The sequence below is a fragment of the Rhinoderma darwinii genome, chromosome 12 (assembly GCF_050947455.1).
Source record: "Rhinoderma darwinii isolate aRhiDar2 chromosome 12, aRhiDar2.hap1, whole genome shotgun sequence".
NCBI classification, from domain to species: Eukaryota; Metazoa; Chordata; class Amphibia; order Anura; family Rhinodermatidae; genus Rhinoderma; species Rhinoderma darwinii.
This window is the reverse complement of record NC_134698.1, coordinates 15,781,743-15,805,609: the sequence shown is the minus strand read 5'-3', so window position 1 is coordinate 15,805,609 and position 23,867 is coordinate 15,781,743. Positions and strand designations below refer to the sequence as shown.

The 23,867-nt window shown below is 44.5% G+C and overlaps 1 protein-coding gene across 1 annotated transcript; it reads left to right on the top strand.

The window, feature by feature from the left end:
• The first annotated feature begins 2,064 nt into the window (after positions 1 to 2,064).
• LOC142664413 (NACHT, LRR and PYD domains-containing protein 12-like) lies at positions 2,065 to 17,981 on the top strand. The gene is made up of 9 exons (XM_075843484.1): positions 2,065 to 2,098; positions 3,151 to 3,314; positions 10,336 to 10,513; positions 11,147 to 11,212; positions 12,925 to 14,653; positions 15,772 to 15,858; positions 16,296 to 16,466; positions 16,994 to 17,158; positions 17,894 to 17,981. The coding sequence occupies exons 1-9, from the start codon at positions 2,065 to 2,067 to the stop codon at positions 17,979 to 17,981; spliced, it is 2,682 nt and encodes an 893-aa protein (XP_075699599.1).
• Positions 17,982 to 23,867: the final 5,886 nt, after the last annotated feature.

Sequence of the window (23,867 nt, the reverse complement as noted above, 5' to 3'; positions counted from 1 at the left end):
ATGTAACACCACAGATAACACAGTGATAACTCTCTGATTACAGATAATGTAGTAGATGTTACCTGTAGTCCTATGTAACACCACAGACACAGTGATAACTCTCTGATTACAGATAATGTAGTAGACGTTAACTGCAGTCCTATGTAACACCACAGATAACACAGTGATAACTCTATGAGAACAAATAATGTAGTAGATGTTACCTGCAGTCCTATGTAACACCACAGATAACACAGTGATAACTCTCTGATTACAGATAAAGCAGTAGATGTTACCTGCAGTCCTATGTAACACCACAGATAACACAGTGATAACTCTCTGATTACAGATAATGTAGTAGATGTTACCTGCAGTCCTATGTAACACCACAGATAATACAGTGATAACTCTCTGAGTACAGATAATGTAGTAGATGTTACCTGCAGTCCTATGTAACACCACAGATAACACAGTGATAACTCTCTGATTACAGATAATGTAGTAGATGTTACCTGTAGTCCTATGTAACACCACAGATAACACAGTGATAGCTCTCTGATTACAGATAATGTAGTAGATGTTACCTGTAGTCCTATGTAACAATACAGATAACACAGTGATAACTCTCTGAGTACAGATAATGCAACAGGTGTTATCTATGGCGTTACATAGGACTGCTGCATTATCGCATGTAATGTCTCTAAATAAAACTCATATTTCACTTGTAGATACATTATTTTAGATGTTCTTGTTTCTATATTCCCATTATAAACTGTGCGGTCTCATGTTCGTGTTGCGTTGATATCTCTCTTGCTCTTCATCGTGCATCTCTAAATTTTGAATGTCCAAACAGATTCGATTCGATAATTTTTTTTAGAATATAATGACTTGTCAAGAAAATGTCCTGTCTCCTCCGTTTGACACTGCAGTTGTTATTTGGTTCGTAAGTTAAATGGAACCATCAGTGACCACAGGCACAGGACGACATGAGCAGCTCTACAGTGGAAGGACCTCTCCAAAGGTTCACAATATCACAGTCTCCTGGACCCTAGGAAGCCCCATCTCGAAACGAGGGCCCCTTGACAATTATTTAATTTTTGTAGGGCCAGCAGCTGTTGCTCTTTTATTGTCGGGGGTAGAGGCTTTGGCGGGAGAATTTGGGTATTATAAGCTGCCCTTTTCAATGAATGGGCAACCATGTAATATATGGCATGGCTGACTCCTCCAGAGCGATAGCCGCTCTCCTCTCTGGATCTAGAGGGGAGCCCTGGGCAGCGGATCACACTCTCTGGTGCGCACATGCACTAATAGGGAATATGGGTTGGGGTTGTCCTAATGGGACAACCCCTTCAACTACAGTAATTGAGACTTCAGGTTTTCAATGACGTTAAACTTTCATAAAACTGTGACCCAAATTCTCTTTAATTTTACAGACTTTAAACAAACTTAGTATATGATCTGATCATGCATACATATGTTAAGCTGGCCATACACATGACCCAGCTGCTGGCCAAACGCTCTTATGGCTGACCGTTATTTCTTAGCCGAACACACATGCTTATTTTAAGGGGGGAGATGAGAACTGTCTCCTGCAGGAATAAAAGACCAGGTAGGATCAGGAAAGTCACCCGAACAAAGTCCAATTCCACTGTAATTGGCAGGTTCGTTTAACTTTTATTGAGTGCGCCAGCTTTAGTCCCTTGTTTTTTGCAAGTAAACTTTTGTGGACTGTAGAAGCATCTGTGGTCCGAGCAGGTCAGTGTTATTCAAACACAATATCTCTTAGGAGATTTCTGTGTGACATTAGACTCACAGAAATCACAGCTTGATCAGCCATGTCCTTGTGAAAGAGGTAGGGCAAGGAGATACAGGTAACAGCATTGAGATGAGCGAGCGCGAGCAGCTTTACAGGGAATGCCCACTGAGCTCTGAACCTGCAGCTCCACATGCGGGCATGTTAGTGGAAGCAGGTACTTGTAAAGCATTTATATAAATGACAAAGGTGCTTTATTTTGTATAGATTTTTTTTGTCTTTCTGTTGCAGGGAAGTCTATTTTTTCCTCAACTATCTGGTGAATACAAATGATGGAGGAATTTCGTGGAAAAGTTGTAACAGATGGTCAGTAAGGCAGCCAAAATATTTTTATACTGATTTTCAATATATAACCTATTATTAAGTGAAGATCTACATTTGGAGGCACTTCTATTAGGGAACTGCATAAGTAGCTATTCGATCATGTTATTCTCTGATTTGCATTCTAGAATTCAGAGGACAGTTTTCCAGGTAAATAGTAGCGGATTTGTAATTCCCATCACATCTAAAGGTTTTGTATTTTATTTCAGTTCCTGTAAAGGGAGCAATTTATAAAATAACACTATGGTAAGGAATTAATAGTTATTCAAATTTTTTTTTTATATAATAATGACAGCTGTTCCCCCCCAAAAAATTTTGAACCACTTAAAGGGGTTTTCCAACTTATTAAAAAAATGTAGGAGGGATGCAAGAAAACAAAAAATGACTAACCTCACAGATCCCTGTCATTCCAGCGACGTTTGTCCCCGCCGCTGTTTATTCACATAGCTGCAGTGATGACGTCCCCATATACCCACATGACCGCTGCAGCCAATCACTGGCCTCAGCAATCCAGCTGAGACCAGTGATTGGCTGCAGCAATCGATCCTGTGGGTATACAAGCAGATCATCGCTGCAACTTGTACACGTGGATCCGTGAGGTGAGCAACCGTGGTCAATTTTTTTAAAAATCTTGGAAAACGCCTTTAAGGACAAATTCAATTTTTGCCATACTGTAGGTATAGAAGGGATTTTTTTAGTCTTTGCGTTCTTACCTTTACGTCAGGCATAACTTTATTATAAGGACTGTACAGTTACTTAGGCTATTTGTGCTAACAGATGCCCGTGAGTTTTATGTACACAGGTAGTAATGTAATGGAATTGACAGATATTCCAACATTACAGGTAAAGAGTAAAGATTAAATGTTAAGTCCGCCAGGGGGACTAAAACAAAATTAAATATAACTAAATGAACATAATGGAAATACATCATATGCACATTGTTCTATTATTATTGCTTATTTTTTTATTGTATTTTTTGAATGTTTTTTTAGAAAACTATTTATCATGTGTCTCACATTAAAATTTCTATTACATAGATGATGTCAGGAAATTCCAAAAGGAGCTGTCCGAATATGAAACACACGAGCTGAGGATTCTATATGAATATTTCAAAGATGATTTGGCACATATTGTGAAGATTTTGGGCAAGAGAATTACAAGGGAACTTAGTTCTCAGAACATCGTTACCTCTGTAGTAGAAGTAAGTACTATTGTTCTTATCAGAGGTGCAAGTTTAGGCTTCTGGGATCCAAAGCAAAATCTGTACCATCGGTCTCCACCTTCCATGTGTCATTGATAATACTGGTGTCTCTTTATGTGGCATCGGGGGCACCGCAGGCTGCAGGTCTGCCCCAGCAAACTCGGCACACCCAATAGCTATGCCCCTGGCTATTATTATTTTATGTGCTTTCAAGTTGGTTTAGATTCCACATGACTATTTGAATGGAATTCCTCCTGTTTTTACTCTCTTCTGTTTGGGTCTTCTGAAGGCTTCTCGGTCAGTTTTGGGGTGGAAAGTAAATGGTTTATGACTATGTAGCAAGACTATGGAAGTCCAAATAATAATTTTCATCTCCAGGATTTTCAATTGCCTCTTATATACAGTGGAAGCGTTACTGTGTTCTGCTGATCTTCTTAGAATTGTATGGATCGAACACTTTCAAAAAATGAATACTTTCTGTGTTAAATGTATATCTGTTGGAGTGGAAAGGAAATAAATATCACTGAAGATATAATGAAATGGAAAATCCCTCATTAAATAATAGACGTGTTTATCTGGCTCATATCTATATTCTCTCTTTCGATGTCCCACCACCGAACAGATCTGGTACCTGTTTGCGAGGCAGTTTAAAAGCTTTGAATGTATAAATATGTTAAATTCTACTCAAAAAAAGCCCTCAACCGTTATCTCAAATCCTAATTGTCCACAATTTATGCTAATATGGTTTCCGTCAACAGTAGTTCACCCCCTGGTGATCTGATGTTTTCAGGATACAAATTCCTGGTCCACTAATGGATTCTAGGACATTAAAGTGTAGATTCACCTTCAGTAATCATTTCACATTTGTATATACTAGCCTGTATAGCCATTTACAACCTGTTATATCCCAGAGCTGTGATCACAATTCTGCTAGATGCCATTATAATCTGGTAGCACCTCCTTTACTTCGTGGCTATACTTCTATCATGTACTGTAATGTTTTCTGCCGCACTGTAATTGAGGTTAGACTACTGAGCCACATGTCTAGGGTAAAGACTAGACTTCTCTAATGCTCTTTCCTAAAATGAACTTTGTGCAGACATTGAACAAGCAGCGAATACAGGTAGATTTGAGCTCCGTAACGTTGATTTACTCCTGTATGTTTTAGAACTTACAGGTTCTTATTCAATAGTTAGATATCCTTGAGATGTTTTCTTGACTTGCCTAAGTAGAGTCGTGTGTTAATGAGCCTTCACTTATCCCTTCTTTTCCCTCCACCCCACCTTTGAGAAAAGACACGTGACACCGAGGTTGGATGTGAAATGGCCACAGCAGCCGTTTATTAATTTTCACAGTTTTGTAAAATGCAATTTAAATCCGAAACATTCGGATAACTAATTAGGAATCCAACCAGAGAATTCCTCCTAATAATTCACATGACCCAACATGGGTCATAATCATAAATAACAATTAACGTTAACATTAATCCGAGCAGGGGAAGTCCTTGAAGCCATTTTTAGATATTCCTTTTATACCTCGAGTTAGCCATCTGCAACACCACCAAGACAATACCTCCAGCCGTAAACCAGCTCGGAGGCACCGCTCACCTCTGCAGATGGCCCCAACCACCAGAAGACCACTTCAAAGGGATAACACCCTATGAAGTCTTCAACCATGTACCTTTTTTTGGGGGACGCATACCCCCGATGCGACCCCCCCACCATTTCGTACTGACCGACCTCAAGGACTCCCCCCGCCACAGCGAAACAGGCCTTGACCAACTTAAGCCTGTGAGTTCCGCCACACCACCACCGCCCTTTCAATTCCCTCTGCTATTGCCAGACTCCACATATCAATCCCAACCTCGGTAAAATGAACCCCATCACTCCTCCAGTAGTTCCCCATTCCTGACTCCAAATCCCTGTGCCGCACACAAATGCCCCCATTCTTGGCCACAAAACGGGACACCGCCCGATTAACTTTGATGCGAGCCTTATTGACCCTCTCCACTGACCTAGCCAGCCGCCAATACTTCCTTGGAACAATGTCCGACCACACTATTACTAAGCCGGGATACGAAACCCACAAACACAACATCGTGTTTGATATCCCGCACCAAATCCCGAAAGGGGCGGACCCCCAAATCATTCCCACCCACCCACACCAAGAATTCTGGAACCCTATCCAGCCGAGAGTAAGTCTGGAATTCCGCCAACACCCTGCTCCACAACATACCTCTAAATCCCAGCCAATGCAAAACCGCGTCCTGCCGCGGAATGCGCAACTGGCGACCGTCAGGGCGGACGTCCGCCCTCAAATCCCCCCAATGCACGTAAGAGTGGCCCAACAACCACACAAGACACGGAAGCTGATCTGAAACGGAAAGAAAGTTAGATACAAGCACACAAACGTTTTTTAACCGCTAACAACATGACTCATAACAAATGGGGGCGCACGTAGGACCTAAACCTGTTGGACTCCCAACGACCGATGCGCCGCACCCCCTCATCATCCAGCCCCCAGCGCCCCGCCTCAGTTGCTGCGCCAATCCTGAAGGAATGAGATGAGTAAGGGCCCGCCCCGGCACCGACCGCCGCCAAGCATTTCTTAAATACGGCGCCAAATTGAAATCTGGACAAGAATGACCCATCCTCGTGACATAGCAACGGCAACTCGGGAGACCCCACCTGTGGCTTAAAAGCACGCATGCAAGCGACCGGGCACATCGCCGATCCTGGAAGGGCGAACAAATCTAGCCGCTTTCCTTTTCCCAGTTGATCAGTTTTTGACCGCCGCAACCATACCTCGTGCCGATCCACATATAGACTCACCTCCCCCAGTCTCAACCCCCCTGCCCGCTTGGTACTAGGTGAAACCAGCTCGCCAATTCTAAGAGCCCCAAAGAACGCTAAGGAAAATGCTAACCGAAACAACTCCACCTCGGACGAAGACCGACAGACAGATACTAGTGATACGCCCAAAGAGATGAGAAGAGAAAACGACACGGGCCTTCTACTATCCGCTTCAACCCTACCTCGGCGCAGACCCTTTAAAGCCTGTCCCACTAAATATTCTTTAGATACATCCCGAAAGCCCGTAATTTAAAACCAAAAGCCAACGCAGAAACGAAACGATTCACCTTTGCCAACGAGAACCCCGCCTCCCAGGCGTCCCCCAACCAGTACAAAAGTGCCACCAACCTGTCTCGATCCGTGCTGACGTTACCCAACTCTCTTACCCACTCCTCCCACTGCTTCCAACAAGCAGAATAAGCACTCCACGTCGTGCGCGCCAATGACATTTCCACCAGTCGCTCTACGGGACCGAGACCAGATCCCAGAGATGTTCCGGACAAGTCAAACCGAGACGGTCCGCTCCCGGTGCCAATTGCCGAAATCGGTCCCACTGCGAGCGAGAAAGAGCATCAGCGATACAATTCCGTACCCCCGGCACATGCACCGCCACCACCCACGCGTTCAAAGACAAGCACACCAAGACTAAATTTCTGAACTACCGGAGGAGAGGATGCAGTGATGTTATTAATGGCCAGCACCACACCCATGTTGTCGCAGTAAAAACGAACCTTCTTATCCCTTAGCCTGTCCCCCCAAATGGTCGCCGCAACCAGGATAGGGAACAGCTCGAGCAGGGCCAGATTCTGCGTGAGTCCGCTGGACACCCAGCTAGCCGGCCAGTGACCTGCACACCACGGACCCCCCCCCGTACGCTCCAAACCCGCCTGCACCAGCCGCATCCGTAAAAAAATTTAAGTCACTCGTATCCTGCGCTGGAGCCATCCATAGCGAGCGACCGTTATACTGACCCAAAAATTCATCCCAGACCTGCAGATCAGCCCGATGCTCCTCCTTGAGCCGCACAAAATGATGTGGCGCACGAACCCCCGCCGTCGCAGCCGCCAAACATCTACTAAAAACCCTTCCCATTGGCATGATCCGGCAAGCAAAATTCAACTTCCCCAGCAACGACTGGAGATCGCGCAACGTAATTTTTTTTAACCTACAAGCCCGACGTACCTCCTGACTTAATGACCCTAGCTTATCCGCAGGAAGACGACACTCCATCGCCACCAAATCAATTTCAATTCCCAAAAAACAAATAGTCGATACTGGGCCCTCCGTCTTCTCTGGCGCCAAGGGGATCCCAAAATCCCTTGCAACCTTCTGCAATGAATGAAGCAAATTACCGCAAACCGGCGAACCCCCCGGGCCGACGCACAAGAAATCATCCAAGTAATGTATCAAAGAGTCGACCCCGGCTACTCCCTTCGTCACCCATTCCACGAAGCTACTAAACGCCTCGAAATACGCGCAAGAAAGGGAACACCCCATCGGAAGACACCTGTCCATGTAAAAAGCCCCATTCCAAAAACAACCCAACAACCGTTGGCTTTCTGGATGAACTGGCAACAACCGGAAAGCCGCCTCAATGTCGGTTTTCGCTAACAGCGCGCCGGGACCCGCAGCATGAAATAGCCCCACCGCCTTGTCGAATGATGTATACACTACGGAGCATAACTCATGATCAATCCCATCATTTACCGACGAGCCCTTGGGAAACTATAAATGCTGGATTAAACGAAATTTCCGGGGCTCGCGCTTTGGCACAATGCCCAATGGGGACACCACTAAATCTTTTATTGGCGGATCAACTAAAGGCCCCGCCATGCGACCCAACGAAACCTCTTTAAACAGTTTTTCCGACACGACCTCGGCGTGCAAGTAAGCCGACTTAAGATTCCGCCGCGTAACCGGGACCTCATAAGGAGGCGGAGGAATAATGAAACCAACACAAAACCCTTCGTAAATTAACTTAGCCGCAGCCCTATCCGGATACTCATTTAGATACGGGGCCATCCTTTCCACCCTCACCGGCGACACCCCCTTGACTAGCCGAGGAGGACTGGTTCCCTGACCGCTTCTTCCGCATACATTTTGCAGCCCCGTGGGATGCACCATTACATTCTGAACACACGTGCTTGAACTTACACGTGGCCCCAAACTTACACTGGCCATCGTTAAATTGCCAGCAGAATCCCAGTTTTGCCCCTGAACCTTGACCGGCCTGGCTGTACTGACCTCCTTGGCCGACGCTCCCGGGAAAGGACTGCTTTACCGGAGCCGTAACCCTTAACCAGATCGCAATATCCTTCTGGTCCCACCGAATCGCCGGCCAAACCGCTTTCCGCTGACGGAATTGCTCGTCGTATCTTAACCACGCCTGCCCCCCGTATGCCCTGTGAGCCTCCCCAATGGCATCAAAATAGCAAAACAACGCCGAACAATTTTCCGGCGCCTTCTCTCCGATCACGCTGGCTAATATGGCAAACGCCTGCGACCAATTGACGAACGTCTGCGGGATAAGCCTATACCGCCGACGTTCCTCCTCCTCCTTCTTACTCTCGTCCCGCTTGCTTTTATCCAAGTTGAATTTAGCAAGCGGCAGGAGAGAAAAAATCTCGACATATTCGTCCTTCCAGATCCGCTCACGAACCTCCTGCTTTAAATGCGCCCCCAACGGACCTTCGAAGCAAACATACACCTCCCCGCGAGCACGATCATCAATACGCACCCTATCGCCATCTTTTTGGGCCTCGGTCTGTACTGATACCGCGACCGCCTCCTTGGCCGCCGCCACCATCCCGGGACGCGACTGTAACGATCCCACCTCCCGGGGGCCTTCCCAAACTACCGCCGGGGACACCGCCGTAACTATTGGCGCCGCCGCCCTATCAGGACGCCCGACCAGCTCCCGCAAGCAACCCGCTAAATCCGCTAAACCCGCGCCGTCGCGCCCGACCGCGCCGCTACCGGCAGCCGATGCTACGCTTGCTGTCCCCCCACCGACACCCGAAGTAAAAATCGCTGGATATGGCAAAGACGGAGTTATGCACTCACCGGGCTGCACAGGCGCTGTGTTCCCGTCAGCCGGACCATCCTGACCTCGCCCAAAATCGTCCAGCTCGCCTTCTTCCAGATCCTCTCTTGCAGACGACTGGCCATCCCACCGACATCTCCTACACGGGGACAACGACGCGCTGACAGATGGGCCGGCAACCTGCCGCCCGACCGCAGGGACCCAGACTTCTGACCGGACCTGTTGTCTCGTCGCCGCTGCAGCTCTAGGCGTCCTTCTTGACGGTCTCGATGAAGCCTGCCCCCTGGCCGGAACATCACCATGCGGGGCGGCCGTAGATTGTTCTCCAATTCTTGCATCTGATGGGGGAGGGGTGACAGGGAGCCCGGCCTGCGACTCCCTGTTTACCGCCGGACCTCGTCGCGGCTGGGGATTCCTGCCAGGACGCAGGGCCTGGGAAGAGGCGGCTCTCCCAGCTGCCTGGCCTGCAGCGTCCTTTGTAGGGCTCCCCCTGCGACGCCGTGTCCGCGGGACCACCTCAGGGCTGAGGCGTTCTGGAGGGCGGGACCGTCGCCCCTGACGACGCTCTCTGCCTCATTCGAGTAGGAGCGGGTGTTGCCAACTCCCCCCCCGCCGCCACATGACTAGCACTAGGGAGGGGGCCGGGGGAGGGGAGCCTGTCCCCCTACGCAACAGACCTCGGGCGCCGGGCCTAACGTGGCGATGAGTCGGCCCCCGGGATTCTTGTAAGTGCAGCCACGGTCTCCTCTAACCAGCCGGGACCGTGGAATGCAGCTGTCGCACGCAGCTGCTCAAGTATGCCGACCTCCGACATGGCAGGTCAGCACGGAGCGGGACAACAGTGGGAGCTAATGAATAATACTTGCTTCTTCTCCCGCTGCTTCCGGCTCAATGCCGAAAACAGCGGGAAGCCTAGTAACGTCCCCTAACTCCTCCCTACCTCTCATCTACCTCCCCCTACATCTCCTTCTAGTTAACCCTTTCCCTCCTAGGTCCTGTCATGGAGGCTTCCCTCTGAAGCCCTGTGGGCTGCGTCCAGCCTCTTCTAGAAGATTAGTATATTCCATTTGCGGTGTACATTAGAAAACTATATCTGAGATGAGCAATTCCTTTTTTTTTTTTTTAGAACTTTGACACAATGGAAAAAGAGCTAGGAGCATCTATAGCTTCTGAACTGTTGGTACAAGATATATTCGATATGGGACGGGAAGCTGTGGTTGGATTCTGGGAAAGTCTCTTTGTTCTTCAAGCTGATTACCCACACCCTAATCTACTCAGTGTACTCAGTGAAATTGGCCAAAAAGGTAAAAATTTTGGGAGGACTTGTATGCTATCGCTGCCCCCCGGCCACTTCCTGGTTATATGGTCGGGACTTACGAAAACAACCGAGCTCGCTGAGCTACGCTGTTTCCGTAAGTCCCAGAGTAGTGAATGGCAGTTATGGAAGCATCATAGCATGCGAGCTACGCTGTTTCCGTAACTACCATTCCGTTCTATGGGACTTACGGAAACAGCGTAGCTCAGCGAGCTACTCTGTTTTCGTAACTCCCAACCATATAACTTTTTTCATGGTCGGAGTTCACCTGGTTCAGCCGCAACACAGAGCAGCAGAATGGGCTTTAGGGGGCCCCGTTCTAGAGATAGGTGCGGGTCCCAGAAGTGGGACCCGCATCTATCTGACATTCATGACATATCCTGTGGATATGTCATCAATGTATCTCATGGGTAAATTTGTTATTGGACTCTTTTGTGACCTGTTATACGGTAGTTTTACTTGCAGTCCTATGGAAAACTTCAGAAAATAGAGAACGCTATAATAAATAATTTGTGAGAATAATTGTTTACATGTCAAACTTTCTCCCTTCTGTTGTTGAATATATAGGATAAGAAAATGTAATACACTTTCTCAGAGTATAATTTGACTTTCTTCATTTTAGGTCACACCTCTGTGGCACTGATTTTGTTAGACCAAGAAGGACATGTTCTGAGAGAAGAACTGACGGGTAAATAATCCTAAGAATAAAAAATATGGCACTAAGTGGCTTTTTATTTGTACGTGAAGCTCATTTAGTGGATAAAGTAGATGCCAATAATCAGTGTGACCTTCACCAGAAGCTCTCGCCATATGCTACCGTTTTTTTTTCCCACCACCTCATGTGCAACTTTGTGTCTTCATGTTCCTTCTGGAAAATAATACTCACTGCTGTATAAAAGATGGCACAGAAATACATATGTTCATGCTTTTGTATGTGTGTATGGTATGAAGGGAGCATCTTATTCTTGTGTGTATGAATGTTGGGAGTAATAATTCGGCATCGGTACTAATTCCAAACGACCTTTGTTCTTAGGTGCATTCATATCGCTTCGCATTACCCTGCTTGGAGGAATCGCCGTACGGCAAAATCTGTCTCTAGCTAATTCTTCATCTTAATGATTGAATGTTCTGTCAACATGGCACACGTTGCGTAAATACTATGCAACGGAATTAGTTGTGGAAAATTCGCAGCAAATAGAGAAGTAGCAAAGTGGATGAGATAAAACAAATCTCATCCACACGTTGCATAAATACTGAGCAGAAAAAACTCAGAAATGTATCTTTGGTGCAGAATTTTATTCCACAGCATGTCAGTTGTATTTGCGCAAACGTTGCTTATTTGTTGCGGGTTTTCCCCATTGAATTCAATGGGGAGGTAAAACCCTCAACAAATAGCAGCTTTTGCGTTTTTTTTTTTGGTGGATTTGCGGCTGTAGCGGTGGTCACATAGAATGAAACATCATCCCAGCAGGCCGGCCTGGATGACGTCAGAGGGCCAACCTCCTAGGATGACGTTTCATCCCATGTGATCATCGCTGCAGTCAATCACAGGTGGCAGCGGTCTCCTGCAGTGGTCGGCTGTTAATGCAACAGTTTTCCGCAGCGGATATTCTGGGCAAAAACTGTACCACAGTTTGGTGCGGTTTTTCGCCCGGAATTTCCTTCGGAATACAGGGCGGATACGCTGCGTGCTCTTATGCAGTGTATCGGTCCTGTGTAAACCCGGCTTTAAAGGGGTTGTCCACTTTTAGCACATTAATATGTTTTTCTATAATTAATAGTTGTACGATTTTCCAATATACTTTCTGTATTAATTCCTCACGGTTTTCAAGATCTCTGCTTGTTGTTCTTCAGTAGAAATACTCAGTTTACTTCAGTAATTAAAATTCTGTCCATGGTCATGTGATGCACACACAGGTGCTGGGATCGTTAGAAGACACAGCTCTGATACACATATTGTAACTGTAACTAGCCGTGCACTTGTGTGTCCATCACATGACCATGTAACGAGCTGTGCACCTGTGTGTCCATCACATGACCATGTGACGAGCCGTGCACCTGTGTGTCCATCACATGACCATGTAACAAGCCGTGCACCTGTGTGTCCATCACATGACCATGTAACGAGCCGTGCACCAGTCTCTGATCGCTTCATAGGGTTTCCGGTGATTCGATCGAAGATGGGAGTCCCCTTAGATCATGCCGCAGTCTTGGGTTAACTAAAGAACACATTTACGAATATTCCATTATGTTGTATAAACGTGGTGTTAAGAATGTATTTTGTAAACCGTATTGCCTGTTGTGTGTATAGTCACAAATATAAAGTAAGAATGAATTTTTGTGTTATGCAATTTTTATTTCTTATAAACTCTCAAATTATTATTTTTCATAATCTTTTAGTGATTCAGAATAAACACAAGCAACATCTACTGGAGAAAACACAAAGACTAGAAGAGTACAGAGTCCCGGGTCTGAACTCCCGGCCTAAATCCTATAACATTACAGAGAGATATCTGGATCCAGCCATTATTACCAGCAACAAGTTCAGAAAACATATGCGGCATGAGATCATAGAAACTGGAGGAAAACATGAATATTTCTTGGGCAAAACTCAGGATAGAATGGAACATATTTCCCCTAATAAGCTATTCCGATGGTGCCACCGCTTAGGTTGTACACCTCATACTGTCCTTATGACTGGAACACCTGGAGTAGGAAAGACTACCCTGATGCAGAAGTTTGTCTATGACTGGGTAATTGGAAAACACTATCAGAGATTCTCTTTTGTCTTTTTCTTCAAGTTCCGGGAACTCAATAGACTGGATAAGGTTAGTCTGGAGACCATGATCCTCCATCAATACCCAGATCTGGAGGAGCAGCTTGACGACATCTTACAAGATCCAGAGAAACTTCTCTTTATATTTGATGGATTAGATGAATATAATGGACCAATTGACTTCCGCTCAAAACATTTGTGCTCCCATATAAAATGGATGGAAAATATTGGCATGATTGTGGCTAGTTTAGTAAGACAGTCTCTTCTCAAAGGTTGCTCTGTGTTAATGACTAGTCGCCCAACCAAGTTGGCATCCATAGATACTGGGGTTTTTCAACGGGTATCTGAAATTATGGGATTCTTTCCCAAACAAAGGAGGATGTATTTTGACCTTTTTTTCGAAAACCAACGGTTTTCCGAAACGGCTTTTAATTATGTGAAGCAGAACGACACATTGTACACGTTCTGTTACCTCCCATCTTACTGCTGGATCATCTGTACAGTCTTATCCAACAGCTTCCAACCAACAAGTAATGATCAGCAGGTGTCATTATTACCCAAAACGGTGACACAACTTTTTGCAATATTTATGGCCAACATTCTGTCCAATCACAGCAGACATAAAGAAAATGCTTCAGACGTATTAACGTCCATTGGAAGACTGGCAGAATATGGAGTAATAAATCAAATTCTCGTATTTGAAAATAGAGATTTGAAATCATTTTCTGTGGATCCTTCCTCTAACTTACCGACAAGCTTTATGATTGAGTCTGTTCAAGGTCAAAATGTGAGTTTCAGCTTCCTACATCTTATCGTGCAAGAGTTTCTTTCTGCATTAGTTCATTTTATTAACTATTCTAAAGAGCGGTTGTGGAAATCTCTCAACGCAGCTATAAGTTTTGAGGATGGCCGCTATGACATGGTTCTTCGTTTTCTCTGTGGTCTCTCTGATCCGTCGACCCGCTCTGTGTTAAAGTCGCATTTCCAAGAACTTTCCAGCCAAGCTTCCATTGATGTTATACAGTGGCTTCATAAACACAATAGAAAAGTGAACATATCGGAAGCTCAGTCTAGTGGTGAACAGGAGGAACTAATGTCTGACAAGAACATGCGCCTTAATATGTTTCTAAATTTATTTGAAACCCGGAACAAAGCTGTAGTGTTAGAGACTCTTAGATCCTACAAAGTATGTGATTTTTTTGAATTTCACTTGACGCCTGTAGATTGCACTGTCTTAGGTTTTATCCTTGGCTCTTGTGGAGAGATTGATCTCCTTGATGTAGAAATCTGTTTTATTCATGGTGAAGGATTGGAGAGACTATCCTCAACCCTACACAACATTCAGGAGCTGAGGTAAGATGTATCTATCTTCTTGGACATACATCCATTTCATTTTAATATTCTTTCTATCATTTTGATTTCCTTTCATTTCATTTAGTTAAATCTGGCGTATATAGTACATCCATATAAGCCTTCATCAGCAGTGGAGCTTATAATCTAATTTCCCTACGTAAAACACGCACAGTTAATTCATACAAGTTTTGAGAGTACGCAAAGGAATAGAACTGCACTGGAGGAAACCCATACAATCATCTAAAATCCATAACAAGTTTTATTTGTTAGGAATTGAACATCAAGTGCTGCGAGGTGGCATAAGATGTGGCGCCCTGTGAGTGTGGCAAAGTGTTCAATCACCTAGTAAGTCAGTGCCATGCTAATTGAGTTTCTTGTTGCAGATAATCTAGTTCCCTATTGATTACATGGGTACTTAAAGGGTGACTAAACTTTCCAAAAACTTCTTAGTGACATGTCAGAAGTTTTGATCGGTGGGGATCTGAGCACTGAGACCCCCACCGATCGCTAAAACGAAGCGGCAGAAGTGCCCGGAAAGCTGAGCAATTGGTGTACGGGCTCAATAAAAAGTCCAGATTTTGGTGACCTCATTATAGAGCATCTAAGGTGATGAGATAAAATATGCTGCTTAGGGTGGCCGGGGCAGAATTAGGTATAGTGATCTAAGCAGTATCATGTCCTATACTGTATATTCTGTGATAAGTCCTATAAGTAATAATGGCATGCACTGTAGTCAAACCTAGTGGTGCATAGTGTGATCTGGTCATCTTTGTTGACTTAGTGGTGTATGTAATACTCCGTCCATGGAGATTCATTGGTATGAACTGCGGTCAATCACTTGGGGCCTTGTGGTATAAATACATATTCACTATATACCTAGTGATTATGTGGAATGTCTCTAATTACCAAAAAATAAGACGCTGCTTCACCGGAAGAGCCAATGTTTTTGTGTTGAGCTAGGTGATAGCTTGTGTTGGCTACACGGCTGTGTCATCTTCATCATCTCTGTATACGTTCATATTTTGGTGAGCTGCTTGCATCTTTTTATTTCGCATCTACTGGATATACTGTAGTAAATCTGCTGTATAATCACCTTATTCGATTTTTTTTAATTTTAGGCTTGGTAACAATAACCTAACGGATAAAGATATTAACATTCTGTGCGCCATACTATGCAATCCAGCGTGCAGGATACAGAAATTAAGGTAAGTCTGAAAACCATATGTACAGATGTAGTTAAGTTTAACTTGACTCTGATAACTTTCTGCCGGGTGACATCACACAACAAAAACTCATTCAAAAGTCAAGTTAAAGTTTCTACCCACTGTGTATTTAATGCATTAAAAGTCAAGATAAAGATGGCTACATCTGTAGAGTCCAGAATGTAAATGACCCGTTTTGGTAAGAGTTGGAGCCATTAGCAAGGAGATGTATGTGAACAATATTTTAAGGTATAATGTACCTTTTCGTCATTAGCACAAATATCAGACACATTCATTAACTATCCAAGTACCCAATAATGGCTTCAGTCATGTAACGTTACCGCTCCATGGCATAATAAGAATATTGAAACATTAGAGGGTCCCGATAGCTGTTTGCTGCTGGTTTGGATAATTATATCACTCTTCTGTATCTCTTTCAGTCTGAGAAATAATGCCTTCAGAGATCTTTCATGCGAAGTCTTGGCCTGTGCAATAAGGAAAAACAATACCCTGGAGGAACTTGACCTGTCTGGAAACCATGTGGCTGGCACAAAGTTCAGTGACCTAGTGACCACTTTGTCCAGTCCAACCTGCAGAGTTAAGAGTTTGCTGTAAGTATATCCCATTTATTTAAACATTTAGACCCTCTGTTACCTGCCTGCACTTTTTGGGATTTTCATGAATATAGTAATTGTCACAATGAAGAAATTCTGAATTGTGTTCCTGTATTTATCCAGATGCACCAGGTTATTCAGGAGTTTGAGGGTGCCGTGCTGACGCTTGCCACCATCTGTAAATGGTTGGGATGCTTAAGGCTTTGTTTGCATGTCACGGTCATTATGCAGTGTTTTTGCAAAATCGCAACTCAATTCGCACAATTTTCCCAGAATTTTTCGAAAATCACGGCAAAAAAAAGACACAAATTGACCACGACAGGTGAACACAGCCTAAAAACCTTATTGCAATGTAGTTTAGGCTCAGGTGGAATCATGTGAGCCACCTGAGCATGTAGTATTATCTCATTGCAGGTAGGTGGCCGATGTACTGCCACCTGCTGCATCAATTACTCTACAAAGATTTTTTATTTATCACATGACAGCATAAAAAATATATAAGTAAATCGGCGTATTCTCCGCAGCCTTCGGGAGGTCAAGCTGACAAATGAGTATGCTCCATTACTGGTCTTATTAAGTAACAATCCAAACCTCACACATTTGGATCTGAGCAACAATTACTTCATGGACTCCAGTGCCAGCCACATCCAGGATCTTATCCTGCAATCAACCAACCTGAAAGAAATCAGGTGAGACTTTCCTTAAACTAATCTCCAAATTTTATGCATTTTACCCTGTTGTTGTGCTTTTTACACAAGTTCACTATTTGTTACAATCACTCTTTAAAGGGGTTTTCTAGTCCTAAGAAATTGATGGTCTATGCTTAGGATAGGCCATCAATACCTTAGGTGTCTGGCTCCTGGCCCCCCCCCCCCTGCTCGTAAGAGCACTGTTTCCCTTCATTCCTTATCTGCTCGACACACTTGTGGCGGTTCACGGTATCACAGCCTTCTCCATTCAATTGAGCGCTGCACGCCTTCAAATTAGCTGATTGTGGCGGCGCCTGTAGTCGGACCCCACCAATCAGGTATTGATGGCCTATCCTGAGGATAGACCATCAATTTATTAGGACTGGAAAACCCCTTTAAAAAATGATAACTTTTCAATAGCATTGAGTTTTAATTATAATGTATGTTAGCTAGAATGATACATATTAAAATGATGAGTGTTATGGTGAATATTAGGATGATGATGAATCTTATAGGTAGAGATAATATTATGATGTCCACCGTTATAATGGTGCTATATAATTAACAGGAAATGACTATGATAATACTTCTAAGGATAGGCAATGAAATTAATTTAAAAATTAATAAGCCAACCTACTTTGTCAGTGGATTATAATAGAAGGATTTAAATGTTTAAAGGAATCTTAAAAAGATCAAAAAATCCATATAATATATATTTCTGCTGCCGCATTGTAGGATAGATGTCAATGAATTTTCTAAAAAGACAGCAGAAACAATAAAAAGGCTGGAAGACGTCAAACCGGGATTGAGTATCAAAACGTAACCACAAGCGATGTCTGTGTCAAACCTCAATCTACTCACCACGAAGAGAAGCAATAGTATGAGGTGACGCTTATCCCTTAATATCTCATGTGTGTGTGCTCCATGAGTTTGGCACTGGAAGCATCATCTTACTCAAAATGTAACCAGTAAATGATGAAGAACATAAATGTCTACAATGAACTTCCCTTGTGTCGGACGTATCACACGACAAGTCCGTCCTGGAGCTGATAACATCACAAAGATGATCTCCTAGGTGGTCCACAGTTTGTGTCTTTGTCTATGTATGGATTTTACAGGAAAAAACACATGAAGCTTATTACATAGATGGCGGCTGGAGGAGCTAGAGACTTTCCATACTTTAGGCCCCATGCACATGACCTTATATTTCATCCGTAATTACGGACCCATTCATTTCTATTGGCCACGGACACCTTTCAGTATTTTTACGGATGGGTGTTCGTGCTGAAAAAATGATAGTACCTGTCCCATTCTTGTCCAAGGACCCTCCCATAGAAGCTTATGGGTGCCTTCATAAATACGGACGGCTACGAATGTTCGCCCATAAACAGTCCGTATTTACGGAAACGTTGCTATGCAAAATGTTGGTGACGTCATTTGCAGTCTCCCTCTTTTTTTACAGATCCATATATACGGATCAAATACTGATGCAATACGGACCGTATATACACCCTTCCATATATACGGATGAAATATGGATGACTACGAATCCGTATTTACAGACAGTATTTATGGATAGATGAAAATACTGTTGTGTGCATGGGGTCTCAGGCTTCATGCACACGACCGTGCCTGTAATTACGACCTGTATTTATGGGCATGGCCGGCAGCGGACAGCCAGCCGTTTTTACGAGAGGTGCTCCCATTATAAAGTATAGGAGCACGGTCCGTAAAAAAAATAAATAGGACATGGTCTATTTTTTTCGGCAGGTTTCTACGGCACGGACATCCTCCCGTAGATATACGGGAAGGTGTCCGTCGGCCATAGAAATTAATGGGCCCATAATTACGGCCCATAATTACGGGCGATTTTACGGTCGTGTGTATGGGGCCTCAATCTTTGTATTCATGGATGGTCTGCTGTTAGGATATCAATGTCCGAATAAATGTCGATTATAAAGGTTCTAAACGTATCATACAGTTGTACAATCCAGCTGTTATGTAATATGTAGGATTTGCTTCTGTCTTTTTAAATCTAGGCTGTTCAGATTTTAATGTCTGCATGCTATCCTTGAATATGAAACTGAGTTTGGAGTTACAGAGGTTGTCCTCACTCACTTTACCTGTGAAGAAAAAGGTAGCCCTCGGGCAATCACCGATGTAAAGAATGGTCCATGACCTAAGAGAAAACACACATGGTGATCGATACGCCCATTGTACCCAACCCACACACCTTACTCAACCATTCTATGATGCAATATCTAGGACACAGGAATGGACAAAACTTTAGCAACTCAAGGAGGCAATTTTAGCTGCACCAGCTTTAGGCATGACCAGACTACACAAAACCCTTTAACCTCTTTTGTCGTGAGACATAAGGACATGCACCATTAAATGGGTCAAAACAAACACCATTGGGGTAATACTCTGTGCATCTAGACCCTGTGATTCGGGGGGCACCGTCATGAATCAGAGCAGTGGCAGCACTTTTAAAAGATGAAGTAGCAGATATTGTACTTGAGAGCCCTCTCACCATACAGGTACCACATTCAGTGCGGGACATTTTGTCACAAGCCAGGTTAAAACATCTATCAGCTGCAAGACTTACAAAATACGAGGTAGCATTACTTACACCCCCCAACCTAACCATCAAAAGATGCGCAGTGCTGAACCCAGCTATATTACTTCCACTTGGTCCACAAGATGGGAGTGAAGAATGGAAAGAACAGAAAGAAGAGGCCTATGAGAAAACATTAGAGAGCAGAACATGAAGCTGATGAAACCTTTATCCTGATGCCTCCCCGTGCACCCACCCGCATGCATCACTAAGCGCCAGCGAGCACCAATGAAAGCAACACCTGCTTAAGCCAATAATGACAGGTCCCTCCCGCCGTCCAGTGTGCAAGAGCCAATAAACTTTTCTCTTGCTTTTCATGTGACTTCCCTACTCCCTCCATTCCCCTGGTAGTGTTGAACCAGTAGGCGCCACCATCATTAACGGTGCTAACTGTAGTGTGCGCAGTAGTGTGCAGTGTGGTCACGAATATCATATACCATAAATATATAAAAAGTGATCAATATCTTGTCAAAATATATCAATTACAATCTATGTAAAGGGGTAAAAGGGGTAGAAGAAAAAAAATGAACACATTTTGTAGACTTCCGGGATAATTATAAGAAGGCCTGTATTCTTGCTATAAATGATTGTCTCAGAGACTCAATGTGGGTATAAAGTGGGGGTAGGCCACAGCTTTTATTATAGTATGGAGGAAAACCTTGTCCATAGCTAGCTACGGATGAATTTACACTTCTTCAAAAATACTGTCACCTCGCATGCCCCGCCACCACAGCCGCGGTGGGCACGTCTTAGTTGATACAGGAGGTGACTGTTCTCCTATAATCCCCTAACTTGAACGGACAAGGTCCTTCCACACCGCCACAGGAGCCAGGTGTAAACCTACACTGAGCTCCTGCTCCCACCAGCTAAGAGAAAAAGAGCCCTCTCAATGGCCTCCTGTAGACCAGACAGGAAAATGTCCAGTCCTATATCTTTCAAGTGAACCCCATCTTGTAACATCAAACCTCTGTTGTCCCCTTCCAGCTGACGGTGATGAATGACCACACCCCCCTTGGACCTCACATGTCTAGATACCCGCATGTTGACCAAACGCCTAGCCCTTTCGATGGCTGTGTGATTGCAAGCACCGTTCCATAGGACTCTGGGGACTATCTCCGACCAAACTAGCAGCAAATCAGGGAAAAAAGTAGAAAAGCGATCAAACTCGGCCTGTATTACTGATATAAGTTCCGCCACTCTGATAGAACAGAGGTCATTACCCCCTGTATGCACTACCAAAACTGCAGGCCCATGTGTGACTTTACTAAGGGCAACAACTTCGGGCAGAACCTGGAGCCATTTAATACCCCTCAAACCTTTCCAGGAAACATTCGCCTGAGCAAAACCAAGGTATGAAGCACGTTGAGCAGCCAGTAAACAAGAGTGACCAAGCAGGCACACGATTGGTCTTCTGAAACCTAGAGAAAGAGAGAAAAAACTAACAGTTATCAGGCTAAAAGATTGGGATGAACATAGCGCAAGAATGCGTCCCACATCCCTTGACCAATCTTTTTGACCTCAGAGTCTGACAACCCCGTCGCCTCCGCCACCGTCGCCGCCCCTATGCGGAATGAGTGGGTCCAAAACTCTGAGGGGTTAACTCCAGATTTGGCCAAACACTTCTTGAAAACATTAACAAACTGGAATTTAGTCAAGGGGGACCCATCGTGGGGGAGCAAGAAACTGGGACCTGGAGGACGAGCTGAGGCATAACTGGAAATAACAGCAACCGGGCATAGGGACGCAGTGAGCTTAAAAATTAATAACCATGTGCTTCTACCATATACATCCGTTTTTGAACAGCTAACCCGGACCCTAATAGAGTCTTGCAGGATGACTACATCCTCGCTCAGGAGGCCCGACGCACACGACTGCGAAGGAGAAACCAACTTGCTTATTCGCAAAGTGCAAAAGAATGCTAAGGTGAAAGCACACTGAAAAAACAAAATCTAGGCGATAGGCAAACATCAGATGTGCTAACAAACAAACAAACAAACAAACAAACAAACAAACAAACAAACAAATGCTGCAATAGGAAAAAAGGGATCGGCCTAAGGGTATCTAAGGAGACCTTCTCCTTTTTCCAACCCCTTTAGATCAAGGAGAAAACCAGGCTCTTAGTGGCATCCGCCAAACCTAATAATTTAAAAGCAAAAGCCACACCTGACAAACGCTTTTGCGCAACACATGGAGACACACCTTTGCCACGTAGCCAGGACAATTAAGATAATAACATAACAGTTTTGAGGAGAAAGAGGTAAATCCCTGACAGCACAAGAGAGCCATTCACACCATGCCTTACCGTGGCTACTCCATGTAGCCGGAGCAACTTAGGTCTGAACCAATGGGGTCAGTTGTTCACCGGCAGATCCCAAAGGAAAGAGGGGCATGGGTAACCCTCCAGGTCCGCCTGGGTGCACAGGTCCCTGAAAAAATGCCACTGAAAGCGAGACAAAGCATCAGCAGCATCCTTAAACTCACCAGTTTGTCAACTCACCTTGACAACCAGATTAAAAGATAAACACAGGAAAACAAGATGTCTCAACAAAGCCAGTACCGGAGGAGAACTAGATGTAAATGTATTTATAGCTACAACAGTGCTCTCGTTGTCCGACCAGAGCAATATCCTCTTATAGTGCATATCAGCACCCCATGTTTCCAAAGAAACCACTATATAACTCAAGCAACGTGAGATTCTTCGGAAAACCCTTATCAACCCAATCTGTGGGCCAAGTGTGCGCAGACCATTTTGTTCCGAAAATAGCCCGAAACCCAAAGACTCAGACGCATCCGTGTACAATTCTAGATTGGAGTTATCCCTCTCGAGTTCAGGAAAAAAAGAGAGCTCGTCGTAGTTGGACAGAAAAGTATGCTACATCCTCAGGTCATCTTTTAAGGCTGACGACAGACGTATAAAATGTTGAGGTTTTTTAATCCCCAGCGTCGCCAAAGATAAACGCCGTGAAAAAACCCTACCCATCGGAAATATGCGACATGCAAAGGCGAATTGGCCCAGAAGGGATTGTAATTCTTTCAATGTGACTTTGCGGGACTTGAGGCATAGACATATGCAATCCCGGAGATGAAATAATTCATCCTCCGGTAGGCTAAGGATCATTCGCTCCGTATCAATTAGGATACCGAGGTATGACAAACTAGTAGTGGGGCCCACCGTTTTATCCGCAGCCAAAGGTACGCCGAAAAAAGACATCAAATAACGAAAATAATCTAAAGTATAAACGCATAACAATGAACTACTGGGGCGCACGAATAAGAAGTCATCGAGGTAATGTAGCAAAGCCAAATTCCCAGTTTCAGATTTCACCACCCATTCGGAAAAAGTGCTAAACATCTCTAAATAATGGCAAGATATTGTGCAACCCATAGGCAAACAGAGATCGACATAATACAGACCATACAATTGGCAATCCAGGAAATAAAAACAGTCAGGATGGACGGAGTAGTCAGAAGGCGGATTCTATATCGGACTTCGCCAAAAGGGCCCCAGGGCCTGCCTTCGATTCCACCTGCACGGCCCAATCAAAAGAAACATATGACACAGCCAACTCTTCCTTAGGAATGCCATCATTGACGGAATCATCTTCTGGGAAGGACAAATGGTGGATGAGCCTATATTTTCCAGGATCCTTTTTGGGAACTACACCCAAAGGAGATATCTGAAGATTCTCCAAAGGGGGGTTTGTAAATGGGCTACCTACATGGCTCATGCTGACCTCTTTATCTAGTTTTTCCTGCACAACTTTTGGAAAATCGTGAATCGATTTTAAATTAGCTGAAAAAACTACAGCCGAATGGCCAACGTGCGGTATATAAAAACCCTCCGAGAAACCACTAATTAGCATTTCAGCCTCCTCTGTCCTGTGATACCTGTCCATCCAAGGGCGCATCTTTTGTACGCTCACCGGGGTCCTCTGGTTTACCGGAAGCCACAAGTCTGGCTGGCATCTTACTTTTTTTTGAAACATCGCAATGCTGTGTGTGAACCACCGCAGAATGAGCATTCCTGCTTAAAATTACAGGAGGCGAAGAACCTGTAATTGCCCTTGTTAAAGAGCCAATATGCTCCCTGGC

Excerpts from the sequence above, each read along its gene's own strand:
- LOC142664413 (XM_075843484.1), top strand. The coding sequence starts at position 2,065 with ATGGAGGAATTTCGTGGAAAAGTTGTAACAGATG. Across the intron at positions 10,514-11,146 it reads CAGTGAAATTGGCCAAAAAG|GTCACACCTCTGTGGCACTG; the intron begins GTAAAAATTTTG and ends TCTTCATTTTAG. Across the intron at positions 14,654-15,771 it reads CACAACATTCAGGAGCTGAG|GCTTGGTAACAATAACCTAA; the intron begins GTAAGATGTATC and ends TTTTAATTTTAG.